The sequence below is a fragment of the Vombatus ursinus genome, unplaced genomic scaffold (genome assembly GCF_900497805.2).
Source record: "Vombatus ursinus unplaced genomic scaffold, bare-nosed wombat genome assembly UNPS02014168.1, whole genome shotgun sequence".
Lineage (NCBI taxonomy): Eukaryota > Metazoa > Chordata > Mammalia > Diprotodontia > Vombatidae > Vombatus > Vombatus ursinus.
The window spans coordinates 3,047,076-3,069,451 of record NW_020953946.1 but is presented as its reverse complement, the minus strand read 5'-3'; the positions used below and the strand labels follow the sequence as shown (position 1 = coordinate 3,069,451).

Genomic DNA, 22,376 nt, shown 5'->3' with positions numbered 1-22,376 from the left:
TTTTTTATTATGAGCTTGAATGTCAACAAAAGAATCTCAATACACAAAGAACAAGCAAAAAAAAGAATTGTATATAACATACTTTTAAAAAGAAACACTTTGTCAAATAATGTGTGCATTAGAGCAAAAACAAAGATGATGATGATTTCCTGAGTCAGAGAAATGAGACTACATCTTTGTGATGAATAGATGGGCATAAGCCAGAGAGGCCTGAACATATCTGTTTACACATCAGCAGTTAGTGATGAAATATTTATAAGGTTTAATTGACGGGAGATTTAATACAAGTTGGCATGTATACAATAGCCCACACTACTGAAGTGCCCATAAAGGAAACTCTTCAAAAAGGGAAAAGATGGTAACCTGAACACCAATGATGATCTAATCACTAGCTTTTAAAAAGCAGCTTCAAGTCCATACCAGCAGAGTCTATCATATCTTTTTCTTCCAAAGAGAAAGCGGCTGTCAAAGAGGAGGCTCTGGGGAAATTAAGGTGCTTTTCACATATTAATGTGGTTTCCACTCTCTGAATCTCAATTTTATTACAAAAATGAACTTGAGAGAAGCAGTGTGGCAAGTGGATGAAAAGGTGGTCTTAAGGAGAGACAGCTTGGAGAGCCAGGAAGACCTGGGTTTGTAGTCCTGCCTCTGAAACATATTGACTCTGTGACCCTAAACAAGTCATTTCAACTTTCAGATTCGAGGCAACACTTTTAAATTGTGGAAAAAGTGTCAAGCTGTATTGGTAGAAGGAGCGTCCTCACCTGGGAGTTCCCTATACCAGTGAAACCTCAGGTCTGGTTCTCTGTCTCTATGAATCTGATTACATGTACATACATATGCCTTATACACATATATGTACACACACACATCACATACAAGTATACACACCTGTACATCATACACATATATATGTGTATATACCTATATATGCCACATATACATACATGTATATACACATATAACTATACACATATATGTACACACATATACCATATATAAGCATACACACATATACCTATATACCATATACACGTATATGCCTATATATACCACATATACATATGTGTATATACCTATATAACTATATACACACATAACTATACACACATATACCATACATACATGCATACACACATATACATAATACACATGTATATATCATACACATATGTGTATACACATACCTACACACATATGTATATGTGTAAACATATATATTTTAACACTCCACACTCATTAACAAATCTCAGCTGAATGAGTAACAAATGTTCTTTTCAGGTGGAGAAAGAATTTTCTATAAAGTAATAAGTATTTCTCATATATAGTCATGTGAAGGGCCATGGAGTTGCAGAAGGAACATGGCTGACCCCTAATGAACGAGAGATTACTTTTTAAAAGTCCACGTAACACAGAACATCTGCAGGAGTTGGCAACAAAGGAGTTAAGTTTGCTCAAAGCCAGTGACTGCTCTGCCAACAGAACTGGTTGGATATGCAGGTGCTCCTCAATCCACAAGAATGCTGTTGAGCTCTGCTGGCAGCCAACAGCTCACATCCTGGGGGGGTGGCTAAGAAGGACTTCTTTTAGCCCTTTGCCAGAAAAGACTGATAAAAACAAGGCCTAGGTCTGTTCCTCCAAGGGATCCTGCTGAAGGAAATTCTCTAATCTTGTGTACAGACTTTGGAGTTAGGAAACAGGAAAAAAGTCACAGACATTCCACACCAACTCAGCCCCCTTTCCCCTCTAACCTCTTATCAAGCCCTTCCCTCAAGAAAAGGTTGTGTGGTGAAGTGAGTAGAACTAGGAGAACATTGTGCACAGTAACAGCAGTACTGCATGATCAACAACTGTGTATGACTTAGCTATTCTCAGCAATACGATGATCCAAGACAATCCCAAAGGACTCATGATGAAAAATGCTACCCATTTCTACAGAAAGAACTGATGGAGTCTGAATGCAGATTGAAGCATACTTTTTTAAACTTTAATTATTCTTGGTTTGGTTTTTTTTTTTTTGGTCTGCATTTTCTTTTGTAACATGTCTAATATGGAAATGACTGCATGACTGCCCTCGTATAATCTATATCAAATTGCTTGCCTTCTCAAGGAGGAGGGAGAGAAGAAAGGGAGGAAGAGAATTTGGAACTCAAAATTTTTAAAAGCGAATGTTAAAAATTTTTGTTTACATGTAATTAGAGAAAAAATCCACAAAAAAAAGAAAAGTTTGTGTGTAAAACAATAGCTTTAACTCAACTTTCCACAATTCCCAGCTTCCCCTCACTGTAGGAATAATCAGATTTCAGGTTACTTGGGTGAAATACACTGTTAATCACTCAGCTGCATTTACTGAGTAATCATTGGGTGATATGGAAGAATATAACAGAAATAAGACCACTCGGAAGTAGATTTTTACCAGAGATATTACATGCTTCAAATTATTAAAGCCTCTTACCTTCTTTAAACTATATCCAGCATGGAAAATAATTGGAGGCAGCAAAATATTGAAAAATACTTCTGGATCAAAAGTTACCTAAAAAGGTTTAAAAAAAAAAGAAATTCATTTTTCATTAAAACACATTTGATGTTATGATTCATTTAATATTTCAACAAATATTCAATAATGATTCTGAAGGTATGAGAATATAGAGCATTAATGTGGACAACCATTAACTTGAACAAGAAAGCAGCCATCCAAGAACATTCAGAGCAGCTAGATGAGCTCTCTTGTCCTTCTTATGTCTTTATATATAAATAGAATAGGAATAGAAATTCCTGAAGCATCACTTTAGTATTTAACAAGGTATAATAATTAGATTCAATTTTGACAATTCATTGAAAGTGCTTTACCAAAGTTTCCACACATAAGCCATTGAACAAACTACTAGATCTTATATTGGTCCAAATATAGGTCATCCCAACAGGTATGCTTGCTCCATTATCCCTTTTCCAAATTTTCTCCTAAGTCTCTGGATTTCTCCTCTATTTCCCAGCAGCCTACTCGCCTTGAAAAATGTCTGTCATTGTGGGCTTCTAACCATGAAATATCCCATCACCTTTCTGGCCACCTCCTAAGACTGGGTATTTCCCCTGGAACCTCTATTTTGAGTAGGTGCCCAAACCACTCTTTCATTCTTCTCTGAGCTCTGCTCCTGCCTCTAAGGACTTAAACAGGTTTCATACAGACCTGACTTGGTGGGGAAAATGTGGCACCTATTTAGAGCAGTGCAATATAACCAAATAAAGGGAATAAGCATTTATGCAGCTCCTACTATGCACCAGACATTGTGCTAAGAGCTTTTTAAATATTACCTCATTTAATCCTCACAACAACCCTGCGAAGTAGGTGCTGTTATTTACTAATTTTACAGATGAAGAAACTGAGGCAAACAGATTAAGTAACTTGCCAAGGATCACACCACTAATAAATGTCTGAGGCTCAGGTCTTCCTGATGCTATCAGGTCCAGGATTCTATCCACTGTACCCTCAAGTACCAGAAGTGATCATCAGAACAATCACCACAGAGCACAGAGGTCCCCACTAAACAGCTGTTTTCTAAGTGGGGAGTCTTTTGACCCTGTAGTTTTGGGTGTCTTTACAATACTTAGATCACAGTTGTTTGTGGCAACTACTAATGTCATCACAATTGGCAACTCAAAATGGACTGAAATTACTGAGTTCTTTGAAACGGAAAACTCACTCAAGAACCACTGGAAAGCAATGCCTTCTTATTATATCCAGCAAAGGTTTTGTATACTTTCCAAGCTTGCTTAAATCTTCTGGGCATGCAGACTAATATCCACCTCTTAACACAATTATTTTCCTTTTAGAAACTGGAAGTTTAAATTTATTAAGCTGAGAAACTATAGAATTAATTCACATTAGACACTCCTCCATTTCATTTGAAATGTCATTTTTGTCCATATATAATTTGGTAAAATAATTTCTAATAATTTCCTTTGCTACTTCTTCATTTGTTGTGATTTCTCCTTCTTTGTTTTTGATATTGCAGTCTGAGTTTCCTCTGTCTCCTTTGATTAGACTAATGGATTATCCATTTTACTGAGTTTTTAAAAATAGCTTCAAGTTTTATTTATTAATTCAATTTTTTTTCTTCCAGTTTTGTTCATCTTTTCCTTGTTTTTAAAATTTCTATTCTGGGTTTTAGTGGGAGGTTGTTGTTGTTGTTATTTTCTTTAATGTGTTGGTTTTCTCAGTTCATTCACTTTTCTACCTTTGGGGATGCTTAAGGCAAAAGGTGGTTTCACCCCCGTGGTCCAATACCTCAGGTGAAGATTATCTACCCTGCTCACTTGTCAACTCGTGGCTGCAAAGCTGTGACTGGGAATCAAGCCTTGGTCTGGGGAAAATTCCCTGAATTCCATTATTCTACTCCAATTCACTTTCTCTTTAGTTGTACATATATAAGATTCCCCTACCCCCTTACTCAATAAAAATCCATTGGTTTGCTATCAATACCAGATAAACTCTAGTGGCTTGCTATGAGATCAGATATGAGGTCCTTTTTCTAGCATTTTAAAAGCTTCATAACTTGGTCCCCTTCTACTTCTTTAGTCTTCCTATGCTTTAGTCCTGCAGTCTATGAACCACCTATTCTTACTTTTCTTGATCATGACGCTCCAATCTCCTATTTCCATAATTTTGCACTGGCTGTCCCTCACGCCTGGAATGCTCTTCCTCTTCACCTGTGTTTCTCAACTTCCCTGGCTTCCTTCAAAATTCAAATTATTAATATCATCTGAATCTAAAATCTTGTAATATCACAAGCCAAGAGAGGATTAATCATCTTGAACACCTGACACTGACCGAAGACCTCTTTCTCGTAGCAGTTCAGTTGAGTCTTGAGCTAAAAATAGTGGGGTTTGACACAGAGGGCAAGTATATTTGAGTCATGCATCTTTGACTGTATTTCAAAGTTTAAATGATCACAGAAATTTTGCCCAAACCAAAAGAGACAATGTACATAACAGAAACAGTGTTGGGCCAAGAGTTGGGAAGAAGTAGGTTTAAAACATTTATTATTTGAGAAACACCCTGCACATGTAGTTTAACCTCTCTTGGCTTAGGTACCATTGTTTAAAAATGGGGATAGTAACTGTAATACTCACCTCACAGGACTTTTTAGGGTCAATGTATATGGAACACTTTGAAAACCTTATAATATTACATAAGTGGTAGTTTTAAAGTTGTTATTATAATTCAATATCAACTTGGAAGGAGGTCTCTAGTTGAACATCTAGGGGATCTGTGCTTGTCCCTAGGTTTCTAACATGTTTTATCAGTGACCTGGATATAGGAAGACATTGTGTGCTTATCAAAAATGTCCATGACACAAAACTGAGTGGCACAGAATTCACATTGAACAAGAATGAAAAAGATGAAATTAAATAGTGATTCCTCACATTTGGATTCCTAAAATTAATTTCACATGTCCAAGATGGGAAAAAGCAGAGGCAGATAGCAGTTGGTCTGAGGAAGATTCAGAGGTCTCAGTGGACTCAATGAGTAAAAAATGTGATACAAGGCATCATCTCCAGTATGGATGGACTATCCTTTCCTTGTGTCAGACACTTCAACGGCACTAAGTTTCGGACATTACGTTTTAAAAAGAACATTTCCTAAAGCTGGAAAGTATCCAGACAACCAGGCAACCATGACGATCAAGAACCATGAGTTCATGGCATACAAGGAATAGTGGATGTTTACCCTGGAGAAAAGACTGGACGTGGGAGGGTAAGGGAGGAGAGGAAGAAAGAAGTGGTGTCTGTATTCAAGTGTTTCAAAGGCTGTCATGTGGAAGAGGGATGAAACTTGTTTTGTTTGATGCCCAGAGGCCAGAAGTAGGGACGCTTCCAAAAGCTGCAAAGAAGTAAACTGAGGCTTGATAGAAGGAAGACCTTCCACACAACTCTGGATGCCCAAAGGGGGAATGAGTTGCATTGGAAAGTACTGGGTTTCACTTTAAGTGGAGGCCAGATGACATTGGCAGGGGGGAATTTCTGTTCAGGAATGGGTTGGCCTAGATGGCCTTAGAGGCCTCTTCCAATTCTGAAATTCTATGACTCCGAGAAGAGCATAAGCTTATGGATCACCACATCCAAATTTCTCGTTTTACTGGTAAGGATTCTGAGGCCTAGAGACAGGTCAGGTGCCTTGACAGGAGTCACAGAGCTGGCTAGTTAGTTTAGTTATTTTTTGTTGTTGTTCAGTGAACTCAATCATGTCCAACTCTTCATGACCCCAGTTACGGTTCTTCTGGCAAAGATCTTGGAGTGGTTTGCCATTTCCCTCTCCAGCTCATTTTACAGATGAAGAAACTGAGGCAAACAGAGTTAAAAGACTTGCCCAGGGTCACACAGCTAGGAAGTGTCCAAGGCCAAGTCTGAACTCAGGTAGTCATGACTCCAGGTCCCATGCTCTATCCACCACTTAACTGCCCCAATATTTATATAGTGTTTTCAAGTGGTCAAAGAAACTTAGAAGTATAACCTTGCTTCATCCTCACAGCAACCTTGGGAGATAGGTGCTTTTATTATTCCTCACTTTATAGATGAGAAAAAATTGGGGCTGGGGGAAAGAAGTGATTTACCTAAAGTCAAGGAGCAAGTTGGTGTCAGAGGTTAGATTTGAATATAGGATTTAACTCCAAGTCCAGCACTCCATTATTCACTGGGCCTGCCTATGCAGTAGAAACTATTTATGTGGCATAATACAGACTAGCTCTGATTCATCTCCATCGCCACCCCTCCCCGCCACATCCAACTGCCCACCAAACATTTACAATTAAATGACCCCAGAGGCAGTGGTGAAGTGGAGCCAGTTTGATTTGACAGAATAGATTGTTAAAATTTCTGTGTGAGCACTTATTGCCTGGAAATCAGCAAATACTACCAATCAGAGCTTGATTTATTATTTTATTGATTATCTAGAATTAAGAAAGTAATGGTAAAAATGTTAATAATGAAGATTAAAACTAAATAGTGTATTGTTTACACTTTTCTGCAGGAGAGGCGATTATGAAACTTTTACCAGCACCTGCTCATATGCATCTCAACATCGACATATCCAGACAAAAAGACCATCTCCACATCCTCATCTCCAACCATCCCTCTTCCTAATGTCCCTATTTCTGTAAAGGACACCATCATCCTTCCATTTCCCCAAGTCTGAAGGGTTAGGGTCATCCTCTTCTCTTTCCCTTATACCCCCAAATCCATTAGTAGTTAAGTCCTGTCAAATCTGGGGGCAGCTAGGTGGCACAGTGCTGGGCCCCGAGTCAGGAAAACTCATCTTCCTGTGTTTAAATCTGGCCTCAGACACTTACTAGCTGTGTGACCCTGGGCAAATCACTTAACCTTGTTTGCCTCAGTTTCCTCATCTGTAAAATGAGCTGGAGGAGGAAATGACAAATCATTTCAGTATCTTTGCCAAGAAAACCTCAAAAGGGATCATGAAGAGTCAGACATGTCTCAGCAGCAGCAACATCTCTCTAATCATAACTTACCTCAACTACTACAATAGCTTCCTAATTAGTCTCTCCCTTTTCCAATACATCATCCACAAAGATGCCAAAACGATATTCCTAAATCACAGGTCTGACCGTGTCATCTGTCTACTTAAAAAGTCCTGCTGCCTCCCTACCGACTCCAAATCAACACAAATGCTTCTGTCTGACATTTAAAGCTCTTCCAAATCTGGCTCCACTACCTTTCTGGACTTAATGCATATTACTCCTCTTCATGCCCTCTACACTCATGTCAGACTTGCCTAGTTCCTCATTCATGACATCCCATCTCCCATCTCCATACCTCTGCCCAGGCTGTGTCCCTCATGCCAGGAATGCACTCCTTTCTCAACTCCATCTCTTAGCTGAATTTTCTTCGAAGCTCAGTTTCAGCCTTTCTTGGTTTTCCAAGCTGTTAGTGTCTCATCCAAATCACCTTCTGTATACTTTGTATTTACTTATGTGACTTACTCTACTTACGTTACTACTTGTTGTGTATTTACTGCTGTCATGGTCTGCCCTAATAGCACCCAAGCTGCTGGTGAGTAGGGGACTTTTTTTTTTTTACTCAGTGTTACTACTTAGTCTACCACAATGCTTGAAACAGAAACAAATCTGTCTATTGATTGAAGATACTTCTGTCCCAATAACACCAAGGAGATGCCGTGAAACTGATGCAGGAATGGATCTAGGTCTCTTGGATATAAGTTGAAGCTCAATCTGGTTGTCTCAACAGTTACTCAGCTTTTATATACATAACGAGTGGAGCTGCATACTTATCTCTCCTAACTTGGTTTCAGACTTCAGAACAGTACACTTATTCCCAGTAACTTATACATTACTATTGTCAAGTTGCTTTTAGCTGCATAATGTAATTTGTAATTCAAAACAGTCGTATGAATAGCGTGAAAGTTACCTTTGACTGTAAAACACCATGTAATTATGTTCATGTGCATGTATATGTTACATAATTAAAAATTTTTTAATCTAAACTTATTTCGTTCATGTAGGAAACTCCTGGTGATGGAACTCCTGGTGATGAAACTCCCTCTTCCATTATAGATGGGATTTTCACTACTGTAAAATTTATAGTCTTAGAAGTTGCTTGGTGCACTGAGATTAAGCCACTAGCCCCCTAATTAATCAAATGAGCATGTATCAAGGCTTACTACTAGCCAGGGACAGTGGTAAAAGCACGTGAAACAAAGGGAGCAAGGGAGGGAGGAAGTGAGCAAGCATTTATTAAGTATCTATTAGTTCTGGACACCAAGCTGAATGTTCTAGAAATGTTATCTTATCTTTCTAATAACCCTAGGAGGAAGGTGCCGCATCCCATTTGCATCCCATTTACAACTGAAGAAATTAAAGCAGACAGAGGTTAAATGATTTCCTCAGGGTCACTGAATTCAAATTTGAACCCATGCCCTTCCTGACTAGCTGGGCAACTAGGTGGCTCAGTGGGTAGAAGGCCAGGCCTGGAGTCAGGAGGACCTGAATTCAAATCCATCCTCAGACACTTACTAGCTGTGTGACCCTGGACAAATCACTTAACTGTTTGCTTCAGTTTTCTCATCCATAAAATGAGCTGGAGAAGGAAATGGCAAAATACTCCAGTATCTTTGTCAAGGAAATCCCAAATGGGGTCATGAAGAATTGGACACAACTGAAATGACTGAACATCCTTATTCCAGACAAGGGGCTTTATCCGTTCATTGTACCACGTAAGTGCCTCTTCTACAAAGAGGGGCAAACACACACACACACACACACACACACACACACACACACACACATCCCGAAACAAAAAACCCACCCTCAAGTATCTTACATATCAATAAGAGAAAGAATAGCTAGTATGTGTCAGACCCAAGGCTTGAACTCATATTCTTTTGGTTACAAGGTTGGTTCTCTACTACCATGCTGCCTTGCTTCTCAAGTAATGCCAATTAAATATGTAACTATGCCTAGATCTAGATTCCAATATATATAACTCAAATGCTTAAAAAAAAAAAAAGAAAAAAGAAAAAAAAGAGCAATGAGTACAATAGGTTTTAGGAAGATTAGCACTGGGCTATCTTACTTTAAGAAAGCCCAAGATCCTTTCCTCCAACCTCTTCCTACCTAATGCAGGAAAGAAGTAAAGTGTTTTACACATTTAAATATATTAAACAATAAGGGTGCATATTTACACAAAGGCTTGTATGGTTCTCCCAAAGTACATTGCTTAAATTACCTCTCTGTTGGATGTTCTCTCTCCCCCTCAACTCCTGATTAATTCATATTCAAAACACAAGATTTTAATTACTGACAGAACTTTCAAAAAAAAAATTTCAGCATCTTTGTGAATCCTTTCTACAAATCCCAATAACACAAAAATATTATGTCTACACACACACATATATAAATACTCACCCATAAAATTTGTTGTTGTTGAGTTGCGTCTGACTTTTCATGACCCCATTGGGGGTTTTCTTAGAGAAGATACTGAAGTGGTTTGCCATTTCCTTCTCCAGCTTGTTTATAGATAAGGAAACTAAGACAAACTGCCTACCGTCACATAGCTAGTAAGTGTTTAAGAACACATTTGAATTCAGATCTTCCTGATTCCAGGCCCAGCACTCTATTCACTGTGCCACCTAGCTGCCTGCAAAAATCCCAAAACATATATCCTCATTCTGTTGCCTGTTTTACCACAAAAAATTATGCCCTCACCACTTCCAACTAGATTACTTCTCTCCCCTACAACAAGTACAATTTGTCAGGGTCTTTTGACCTCTGACAAGTGTGGTAACAGTAAATAATGGGGAATGGTGGATGAAATGTCTTCAAAAACACAGTTATTACTGACTCTGAGACAGACTGATCATTGACCAACCTTTCAGGATTCTCTATGCCCAAGACCTCAGGCAGTATCACAACATGGCCTGGGCATACAAAATGTCCCCAGGGTCACACATAGCAGCCAGGTACCCAAACAAAAACACTCAATATTAGAACACAGCCACACTCTGCCATGAATAGATCCCACATGGCTCCTTCATTCTTCCTCATTCAAAAATAATCAGCTCTACAACAGTAATATTTAATAGGCTAACTTACAAACATTAACAAATGAGCCCTGACTCTCTCAGCTTGTATGTATTGACTTCAGCCTCTGTACCCTCCTCAGGGGTATGGGCTGCAGCTGCTGCCTTCCCACTCCCATGACTCAATTGCCTTGCCTTCCTTATTGTGGTATCACAATCAATAACAGCAACACTTTCCAAGAGTCATTTAAATGGATGTGTTACTCAAACTAGCATAAAAATTCAACATCTCTTCCTTGTTACCTATAGAGAGGAAAGACTGAAAATCTGAGTTCATAGAACTCCCAGGTGAGTAGCTTTCTCCTTAAAAACAAACAAGAGAAAAGCACTGTATATAGTTTATTGATTTTTTTCCACTGGAAGGACTATTTAGTGCTATTTTTTTTTCAGATCAAAGGACCAATTACTAACAGAATACAATATAACATAACTTAAACTTATCTTCATAGGTACTCTATTCATTAACTAGCACAGTGTCTTACAGAAAGCAATTATTTTATGTTTTTAAGTCAGATGGTCAAAAAGTATTTATTAAGAAGACCTTACTGTGTTGAAGGTACTGTACTAAGCACTGGGGATTAAAAGGTACAAACATGGTCCAAAAACTGGTCCGTGCCTTCAAAGAACTCACATTCTAACATTCTAAGAAGGGTCCCACAAATGTCACCAGATGACACAAATAAACGCTAAGAACCCCTGGTTTAAGGGGATCTAAGAAGAGGGACCAGACTGCCTCTGCTGTTTCTTCTCCATAACTAAGATGAGACTTTGAGCATTCTTGGCCACTGGAGAATTCATGCTCTGGTTGGGGGCAGGGAGGAGAAACATAACTTTATATATAAAGCAATGGACCCTGTTTTAGCAAATCTCTATCTCTTGCTTCCCCTGATAATCATTAATGTAGGGAAACAAAAAACAAAAACACCCTTCCCTCAGAATGACTCAGCCACTAATAACATCAACTAAAAAAGTGAAGGGGTGGGGGGTGGAGAGGCCAAGAGGGAACTTTTGGGTTAAGATTATAATATGACAAATTCTCTACTTTCATTTATACCAAAAACTTAGCTGACACTAAGCCATTGACTTCAACCATCCACAGTGCTTTTCCTGGAGCGTCTTGCAAACATCAGAGTGGGATAGAAAGTGGTCCTAGAAATAGTTTGTTCCAACCCCCTTTCTATAGACAGAAAAAAGGAGGTGCAGAGGTAAATGTGCCTCAAGGTCACACAGGTTAAGGCAGAACTGAGACTAGAATTTAATTCACCTAATTTTCAATCCAGTGTTCTTTCCATGGCAAATTTTTATATTTTGAATGAATTTGCTGAATAAAGGAAAGAATAAAGATAAGGTTAGATCTATGATTTCATTGATATAGGGAACTCCTGATGAGTAACTCCCTTTAACAGTGTGGACTGTCCCTTTCTCTGCAATTCACAACCTTAGAAAGATGTCCAAGAGCACTGAGAAGTACCAAATGTCACATGACGTGCCAAGGGACACAGAGCCCATAAAGGTCAGAGGCAAGATGTGAACCCTGGATTTCTGGGCTCCCAGGCTGACTCTTTATCTACTATGCCTTGATGCCTCCAAAAGAATGAATGAATGAATGAATGACAAAAACCAAAAATCTTAATGTTCCAACTTCAAGCACCACAATTTAATTTCAGTAATCAAGTGAAAGCAATTTAATCTCATTCTCCTGGAGAGAAATTCTTAACAGTAAATCTGCATCTTGGAGCCAGATTTACAAGGGAGAAGAGGAGAAATATAGAGAGAAACAAAAAGAAAGAGACAAAGAGGGAGAGAAGGAGGGAGGAAGGGAAGAAAGAGGGAAGAATGGAAGGGAGGAGAAAAGGAATGAGGCAAGGGAGAAAAAAAAAAAGAAAGGAGAGATGGAAAGGAGGAGGCAAGGGAAAAGAAGAGAAGGGAAGGGAATGGACCAAAGGAAGGAAGGAAGGAAAGATGGAAGGGAGGAAGGAAGGATAGCAAATAGGAAGTGATGGACTGACTTAGGATAGAGTATGTAGGATTAGCATCCATACCAGACTACAGGTTAAGAAAAGGCTCAAATGTATAGGTGCTAGCTTTCTCATCAGCACTTAACAAGACTGCAGAGACAGCATGGCACAGTAGAAAGAGTATTGGATTTGGAGTCAGAACACATAGGTTCAAATCTTGGCTCTGCTAATTACTACCTGTGTGACCTTTGGCAAGTCACTTAACCTCTGTAGGCCTCAATTCTTCAATTGCAGTTGGAAAGAAGGCTGGACCTAAAGTAAGGAAGACCTGAGTTGTAGTAGTAGTAATAGTAGCAGTAATAATAATGATAATAATAATAATAATAATAATAATTATAATTATAAAAGAAGAAATGAGGGGGTTCCATTAGATGTACTCTAAATTCTCTTTCAACTTTCAAATTTTGATCCCATGACCCTAAATCTGAGGTTGGAAAAGCATGACTACTACATTTGAAGGTGATTCCATCCCACTTAGAAAAAGGCAAGAATCAATCACAACAGTGAAGGTTTGCCAAGTCCAACTGACCTTTCTCAGCATGTCATTCTGCTCAACATTGTTGATCTTTCCGGGGCTAATTTCTCCTTTTAATGTATACTCGAAGAACTTCCCACTGACATTGACCAGCAGAGTACTGAATGGCCTATCTTCCTGAGAACAGCTGAGAGACTTATCATGGCCACTGGTAGCAGGAATGCCATATCGTAGGATCACCCCAACAATGAGTCCTGAAATATAAGAAGGGGGAAAATACATTCAGAGTCAAGCAGCAGAGAAACATCATATTTGCAAGAGGACACATGCAAATGTTGAGTATGTACTTCAGGATAAAATCCATTCTTTAAAGGGCAACAGTCAGTCTCAGTCAACAAGCATTTATTAAGTGCCTACTACGTATCAGGGCACAGGATTACCATAATTTAACAAAGTTCTTTGGATGTCTCGTAGACACACTTCTACCTTGACTACATTATATTTGTGCATATATAATACACAAATTTTATCTTCTTTTCTACTAGCTGAAAAATTCATTGAAGTTCCCACCAAGCACAGTGTCTGATACACAACTGACACCAGTCAACATTAACTGAATCTCCTTCAATACCAATTCTTAGTTAATATCTGCCAAATCACACAATAGGTGCCATTTGTAAGCTAATCAAATTGTACATTTTAACAATACTATGAAAGAAAAGTGCTTCCATTTCTTTCTCTTATTTGAAAGTCTCTGTTTCTGTTCTGTGGAGAGTGGGAAGGCTGAAGGAAGGGAAACAGCCTCAGTTGTGCCAAGATTGCTCAGGCCAGCAGCAACCAAATTACACTTCTATTCCCACTGGCAACACTCTTCCAAGATACTCATATCATCACCTGACAATTTGGACTATGCTCTCACATTTTTAATTGTCACCAACGTCCTTTATATTGGTCACACTCCAGAGGAAAACAAGAAACAACCTCATTTTTCTCAAACCACTTCAAGCGCTGGAGCTCAGCAAAAAAAGCATTAATTACACAGCTTAGTGAACCCAACCATTAACTTTCTCCCTCAGAAGATGTTACATAATTTAGCAGTCATGATTGCAGAGCTATGCAACTATCTACTTGGAGCCATCAATTGTTACTCCCCAGTTTTCCACATTTTCCATTTTAATTCCAAGTAGGATGTACTTCCTTTAAGGAAAGATGGTGGAAAAACAAAATGAATAAATAAAAATTTAAAATAAAATAAAAAAAGAATACAATTCTGAGGTGGGTACCCACTGCTCAACAATTCACAGATGAATCAAGTACGCAAGCAATGCAAAGACTAAGTATGGAGAAACATAAATAACCACCAGGTACTTTCCATAGTCATGTCTAAATGGGAAAGTTTTAGTCCTTTTAGTTTCTAATTTTTTTTTTGACAGTACTGAAAGGTAAAATGGCAGAAGGCCCCAATATTCTTTTAATTTTTCACAAAGATGAATGCTTAAAATGGAACATATCTTAAAATGGTACAATAGCTCTCATCATCTTGGGCAAGTACTGAAGAAAGCAGGATTTGGAGTCAAGAAGACATTGAATTCAAATCTTTCCTCAGACACTCAATAGCAGTGTGACCCTAGACAAGTCACGCTCTCAGCCTCAGTTTCATCATCTGTAAAATGGGGCTAATACCTCTCAGTGTGTTGTTGTTGGGATCGAGTGAATTAATATGTGTAAAATCACTTTGCAAACTTTAAAGTGCTGTACAAATGTTAACTACTGTTGCTGCCATATAATTTAATTATTTATTACAATTATTATGATGGTATCACTGTCATTAAAATTTTAACTGAGAATCCCTGGGATGTGTATAAGTACATTATGGAAGTGACAAGAGGGGAGGAGTGACAGAGGATATTGTCAATGACAATGATAAACAACCAGACTAGAAGTTTTCCAAATAAATACAGGAGCAAAACAAGGATGCCCTCTTTCCTTCTGTTATTTGGCATACTTCTAGAAATGCTAGCAATAGTGATATGAAAAGAGAAAGAAACTCAAGGCATAAGCATTGGCAAAGAGGAGTCAAAACTATCCCTATTTACTGATGACATGATGGCTTACTTAAAATAATCCTTGACAATCAGCAAAGAAACTTAAACAATTGATTTGATAAAGTAGCATGATAAAAAAACACACAAAAATGATATTTCTATGTAACAACAACAAAATCTAGAGGGAAATATTGAAAAAGGAAGTACCATTCAAAATAACCTCAAAATGGAACACAGTGATGAACGAACACCTTCAAACAAGCATATATCTCCCTGTTTTATACCTCACTTGATGTTAGAAATCAGCAGGGTAGGGGTAGGTGTGGGGGCAGAGCTGAACTGAATTATTACTATGGCTATAACTATCCAGGACTTATATGAGCTAAATATATACACAAGATCATTTTTATTTTTACAATGAAAAAACAATGAGTTATTGTACTTTGTGCACCTCTCAGTTACCTGTGCGACTGAAAAAAATATGGTCTTTCATTAAGAATCCTCTTCAAAGCCTGCCCATTTCCTTCTCATACTTTCATCAAGATACATGAGCATTTCTCATCAGAATATACATGAGTATATTCCTAGATACATGAGTATTTCCTTCTCAAAAAGGCTTTATAAAGATGAGTAAGTAAGCACATGGGTTGGAGTCTCCTCAATCACCATCTTTGGAAATAATAAAACTTATGGCTTATTCTACTCTTTGGAATCTTCCCCACCTTGAGATATCTTGTAAAACGTTAACTCTTAAAAGCTTTCGAGATTGTCCTTTGCAGCATAGCTGACCTCAAGATGCACTTGCTCTTATCCAAGCATTCTTCTAGATTTTCATTTCCAAAGCGCCATTTCAACAAATCAGCTTTTGGGGTGTTCAGATTCAAATGTGGTGCTCCCCCATCACTGATGAAGATAGATCAATGTGGAAATATATTTTCCATTTTTCTTTTCTTTGTTGTCCTCTCATTTCATCTATAAATCATCTTGGAATTGGGTTCAGTAAACCTTCTGCTAAGCTTTCTAATAGACCTGTTTTTCCTTCCACTGCTTTTCACTATTTAAGAGACAATACTCATTGTAATCTTCCACAATTCTCTGTAATATGTATATATATATAAAATGTATAATATAATGTTTAATATATATTATACACATAGATACAGAGTATGCAATATAACATATATAATATATAATACACAATATAATATCTAATATATATTATACACAATATAATATATATATATTTTTAGATTGAGTCTCACCCAGTCTAGACTATTCAGAAGCCTTGTATTGGGGCAGCTAGATAGTGCAGTGGGTAAAGCTCTGGCCTTGGAGTCAGGAGGATCTGAGTTCAAATCCAGCCTCAGACACTTGACACTTACTAGCTGTATCACCCTGGGCAAGTCACTTAACCTCAATTGTCTCACCAAAAAAACAAACAAAAAGAAAGAAACCTTGTATTTAAAGATGTACATAATCAGTACAGTAGCCACTCAACTGCTCAATCCTAGTACTGATCCACATGGAAGCTTTAACTTGCTCAGTTTTCCTGGCGTGGGCTGGTTCAGCCTTCCATAGGCAGTTTAGTGGTCCTCTGATGCCAGGGGCTCATCATATTGATTCCAGACTTAATATGGATACCCAACTGGTTTTAGTTCTACTGTAGTTCAGAATTCCCCAACTCCCCAGCATCATGGCACATGGCCATAGTATTTTACAAATGAATTTGTGTTCTAAACCAGTGTTGCCCTTGGCTGCCATGTCCTTCCACTTGAAAAAAAAAATTAAGAAAAGAAACCAGGAGTTTTCAAGCTAAGATGGTTTCTGGGTTCTTTTGGACTATTCATTGTGGTCCGTACTTTATCTCAGCTAAGCTTGGCAGGAAATAATAGTAATCAAAATTCATGAATTTGCTAACATATAAGTAATAATCTAATTTCATGGAAATTTTGACATTTACTATAGCTGAATGATGACCTCGTCACACACAGAAAGCTACTACTTACATGACTCATATCAAGAACCTGCTGTGTGCTGTCTATTAAGACAAAGACAATTTCATCTCCTGGTATACTGTTTGGTGCTCATTGGGTCCAGCATCTTCCAAGTCTCTTTAGGTAGAAAGGTTCTGATTAGTCTACAAATATTTGACTTTTTTTGTTTTTCAAACCTGAGCCCATACTGTCTTCTCCCATGCTCATATAAGCACTAAGGTCATTAATATTAAAATATACCACTGACTTAGAAGATCTTGTTAAGTTATTGGTAGAACTTCTCTACCTCATAATTTTCTGTAACAGATGTTGGCACATAAACTGCAATTATCTTCAGAATGGCCTTTTTTATTCATGCTCATCATAGTCACTAAAGGTAAGATGATCAATGGACCAAGGAAATTAGGTTGCTTCTTGTTTGGGGGAGCAAAATGAAACCAACTGCACAGTCTGCTTTATTGGACTATTCAAAGACAGCCTGTGAGTCTGGGTCTCACTTTCTCCATCTGTAAAAATTAGGAGGTTGGTAGGGGCAACTAAGTGGCACAGTGGATAGAGCAGGGGCCCTGACGTCAGGAGGACCTGAGTTCAAATCCAACCTCAGACAAAACACATGACACTTACTAGCTGTGTGACTCTAGGCAAGTCATTTAACCCCAATTGCCTAAAAAAAAAAATTAGGAGGTTGGGCTAGATGATCTCTGACATACCTTCCAATTGGAAAGCTATGATCACAAGGACTAAGACACTTTTAGAAGGCAATCCTCACCCAGAAACTAAACACTGTTAACAAAGGAGAAGTGTCTCTGCAAACAAGTTAGTATTTTCCCTTATTCAGAGAAATTATCAGGAATTCCTATCACCCTCATCCTCATATTTTGGTGTCTGGACTAAGATCATGTACTAACAGTGAATGCAGGCAAATCACTTTTTCTCTGCGTCTCACCTTTCTCATCTATAAAGTGGGGAGAATAATACTTATAATAAAGATAGCTTACGGGGTTGTTAGGAAGAAAGTGTTTTATAAACTCTAAAGCATTAAATATATGTTAGCTGTTATTTTTTTGAGCTGCTATTGTGATTGATCTTTCTAGTCTTTTCCAAATCTAAATTTTTATGATTTACCAATGATTTCTGTTAGAAGACTTATGATTTATAATTCACAAGCCACTTTAGACATTTTAACTTCTCTACCTCATTACCGACTTTTGAGCATAATTTCATTAAAACAAAAATTCCAGCTAGATTCTGGTTATCTCAGGATTGTATTCTTACAAAATGCAAAAGAACAAGAGAAGTGAATGATCACGACAGTAGAAACATACCCCCTCCAAAAAAAAGAGAGAGAGAAAATCAGGCTGAGCCTCGAGATATTGCCAATTTTTTAATATAATCATTTTTTTTTGTTGTTGTTCAGTTGTTTAGTCATGTCTGACTCTTGGTGACCCTTTGACCCCATAGCACATCAGGCTCTTCTGTCTTCCACTACCTCTTGAAGTCTGTTTAAGCTCATATTCCTTGTTTCCATGACACTATCTATCCTTCTCATCCTCTGCCGTCTCCTTTTCCTTTCGCCTACAATCTTTCCCAACATCAGGGTCTTCTCCAATGAATTATCTTTCCATTATCTGGCCAAAGTATTTAAGCTTCACCTTCAGTATTAGACTTTCCAGTGATTAGCTTAAATTAATTTCTTTAATTATTGACTAGTTTGATCTCCTTGCTATTCCCGGCACTCTCAAAAACCTTCTCCAGCACAATTTGAAAGCATAGATTCTGCGACACTTAGCTTTCCTCATTGGTTGACCAAGATGTCAGGAAGTCTATCTGGGGAAGAGTGAGATGTGGTCTAAAAAAAGGGGAAAAAGTCTTTTCTGAGAAGAATGACACAGCACTTGGTGTTGAAGAAATGGTCATATCAGTAATCCCAAGGCACAGCAAGCAAGTTCATCTTGCTCTCCTGCCACAATCCCAAGCAAAGAAGGTATCAAATGTGCATCTCCTTGAGGGTTGAGGGGAATTCCAAGAATATCTTTCACCCAAGTAATCTAAAACCCCAAAGCTCTAAACTTTTCAGTGTAGCTTTAAGCATAATCAAAAGCATGATGAGCCATAAAGAATATCACTTTTGTGAGACCCACCATGATCTCTTAGTATAATTCACCATCTCTTACAGCTTCCATAGACACCTTTTAACCCTCTAATTGCATTTTCAGGGCAGCTAGGTAGTGCAATGGATAGAGTGCTGGGCCTAGAGCCCAGAAGACTCATCTTCCTGAGTTCAACTCTGGCCTCAGACACTCACAGGGTGTGTGACCCTAGCGAGTCACTTCACCCTGTTTGCCTCAGTTTCCTCATCTGTAAAATGATCTAGAGAAGGAAATGGCAAAACCACTCCAATATTTCTATCAAGAAAACCTCAAATGAGGTCACAGAGAGTTAGATATGAGTGAAAACGACTGGAAAAACAACAGCATTCTCACAATGTCTATTAGGATAGAGTCCACAGATGTGAAAGATTACCACGTAAAAATGTTCTGTTGTTTTTTATTCCCCTTAAATCCTATATATCACCAAAAACTAAACTGAGGACAGGTGACATACATCGGAGGTTAGACTAGGAAGTCACTGAATTACAACAAGAGAAGGGAAGGAACTAACTGGAAGGTAAGCCTAGAGAAGAAGACATAAGAATTACACTGAGCACTCTCAGCACTCCTGGGCTACGTCAAATGATCAAGGCACCAATGAAATTATATTTCTTCTTGTCTTTAGGAACACTGTACCGGCCACGCCAACCTTCTGCCGGCCGCGCGCCGTACCCTCTCCTCCTATAAGGAGCAGGCTACCAGAGTCATAATCACTTCCGAGTCTTCGGTCCTCAGCCGGATAAACACACAGAGACGAGCCATCGGGAGGCGCCAACACCAGAACTTTATTCAGAGGCCATCACAGCAAGCCATCACAGCAAGCCCAAGCAGCAAGGCCAGAGCAACAGAGCAGGAGCCAAGAGAGAGAGCGCGTGATCTGACCACGCTCGTTCCTAAGTACCTACTTAGCCCCTCCTCCCCAGCCCGCTTACTAGCCAATGAATGTAGGGTCAGATATCGGAAGGGGCTGTCTGAGTTTAGCACACCAAGGGGGAGGGAGTGACGTAGGAGGCTAGGACCGGATACAGGAAGAAGGCGTCTGGGATTAGAGCATAGACAGAGTACGTGACCTAGGAAGTCAGACTCAGATACTGGGAGGAGGCCTCTGGGGTCAGTGCTACACAAAGGGACCCAGGAAGTCAGGAAGGTCACAAGATGGAGGCGTCTGGGGTTGATGTTGCATATAGGGAGGGGACTAAGCAAAGGGAACTCAGTCCTCTGCCGTCCCACTCCCGCGTGGCACCGCCCCTTGCCTCAGGAACACAAGCTCCGGCTACTTCCTTGCACCCAGCTTATCTCACATAGCACTGCCCACTGCCTCAGGGCTTCTCCGTACCCGGCCCATCCCAGTTCACTATGACTCTGCCTACCACAGCCCCTGCCTCGACTTCCAAAAATACCCAGATTCTACCCTACTCTTGCCACAGCGCCCAACTGGCAACTGCCAACATCAGACAGTCCCTCACAGAACACAATGAAACCAACTCCACAAATTCCTTTGTTGGCTTCTCCAAAGAGAGTCTGTGGTGGGGCAGCTAGGTGGTGCAGTGAATAGAGCTCTGGCTTTGGAGTCAGGAGGACCCGAGTTCAAATCCAGTCTCAGACCAGACACTTGACACTTACTAGCTGTGTGACCTTGGGCAAGTCACTTAACCCTGATTACCTTGCCAAAAAAAAAAAAGCAAAAAACAACAACAAAACAAAGAGAGTGAGCCTTGACCTCACTTTTCTCTTCTGTAAAAATGAGAAGGTTGGACTAGATGACTTCTGAAGTCCCTTCCAACTCTAAATCTGTATTTATAAAAACTAAACTACCATGAGGGGGACTATCTTCAGAAACCAAACATTCTAACAGAGAAGAAGAATCTCCCCTTTGCCAGGGATTAAGTGCTTTCCAGCACTCAGCACAGTGCCTGGCACATAGTAGGTATTTCATGCTTATTGATTTAATTTGCTCCTCTACCTCAACTCCCAACTTTTCAACACCAGTTGAGAACCACAGAAGAGCAAGAGGGCGCAGAGGCAATGAAATACATCAATTGTCCTGGTCACCTGGAATTTTTGGCCTTATTGCCAGGAAAGAGTGACAATAAAACATAAGAAAGGTGCCAGGAAAGGGGACGGTATGATTGTTGCCTTTAGATGCTGGATTGTTTCCTGTAGACATAACATCAAAGTGATTGACTTCGGTATAAAAAAGAACAGTAAAAACCAAGAAACACATCAAGTTCCTACAAAATGAAGAGGAATACCAGTAAATGTTAAATGAATTGTGTGATGTTCTGTCTTATAAGATAAATACACACTAGCTGTGCGACCCTGGGCAAGTCACTTAACCCCATTGCATAGCCAAAAAAAAGATAAATACACAGAGTCGATAAGTTTTCATCAGTCTTTTTCAGTTAAAATTTTGCTGTAATTAGGAGCTTTGCTACCCCTACACAGAGAATTCCAGATGCAAAAGCAGACTGCAGTGATAGGCATCGCATGAGACGGAATGAGACAGAAGCCAGACTGGGCTTTGAATGAGTATGTGTGTGCTTGGGGGTGAGAAAGGAGGAGGAGAAGATTAGGGAGAAGAGAAGGAAGTGAGGAGGTATAATGGCATCCAAACCCCTAATTCTAATCATATCTTTCCCACCTTAATCATTCCTGCCATTCCCAAATCATGACCATTCTTGTTATCAGAGCTAGGAGTGAAAGAAAGAGCTAGGTGGCACAGTTGAAAGAGTGCTGGGCCTGGAGTCAGGAAGATCTGAGTTCAAATTTGATCTCAGATACTTACTAACTATGTGAGCCTGAGCAAGTCACTTTATCTGTCTGCCTCAGTTTCCTCATCTATGAAATGGGGGTTGCTATGAAGATAAAATGAAATTTTTGTAAAGCATTTTGCGGAACCTTCAAGCACAATATAAATGCCAGCTATTTTTAAAATGGAGTAAGAGGAAATAAGAAAATACAAAAAGAAGATCTTTCAGAGTGGTATGTTTCCATTCAGAGGTCAAAAATAGAACTACAACCTCTTAAAGAAAAGATGTATTTCTATTCATTCCTCTCCAAACAGCTTTCTCACCAATTACCT

At 39.0% G+C, this 22,376-nt stretch overlaps 1 protein-coding gene across 2 annotated transcripts in view; it reads right to left on the bottom strand.

Moving 5' to 3' along the window:
• The window catches only part of SLC9A7 (solute carrier family 9 member A7), a 195,359-nt gene that overhangs the window by 99,519 nt on the left and 73,464 nt on the right, over window positions 1–22,376 (bottom strand). For both annotated transcript variants that reach the window (XM_027859465.1, XM_027859466.1), the window contains exons 2-3: window positions 13,160–13,359; window positions 2,456–2,533 (exon numbers count right to left, since the gene is read on the bottom strand). In XM_027859465.1, the coding sequence (XP_027715266.1) occupies window positions 2,456–2,533; window positions 13,160–13,359 (278 nt within the window). The remainder of the gene's footprint in view (window positions 1–2,455; window positions 2,534–13,159; window positions 13,360–22,376) is intronic.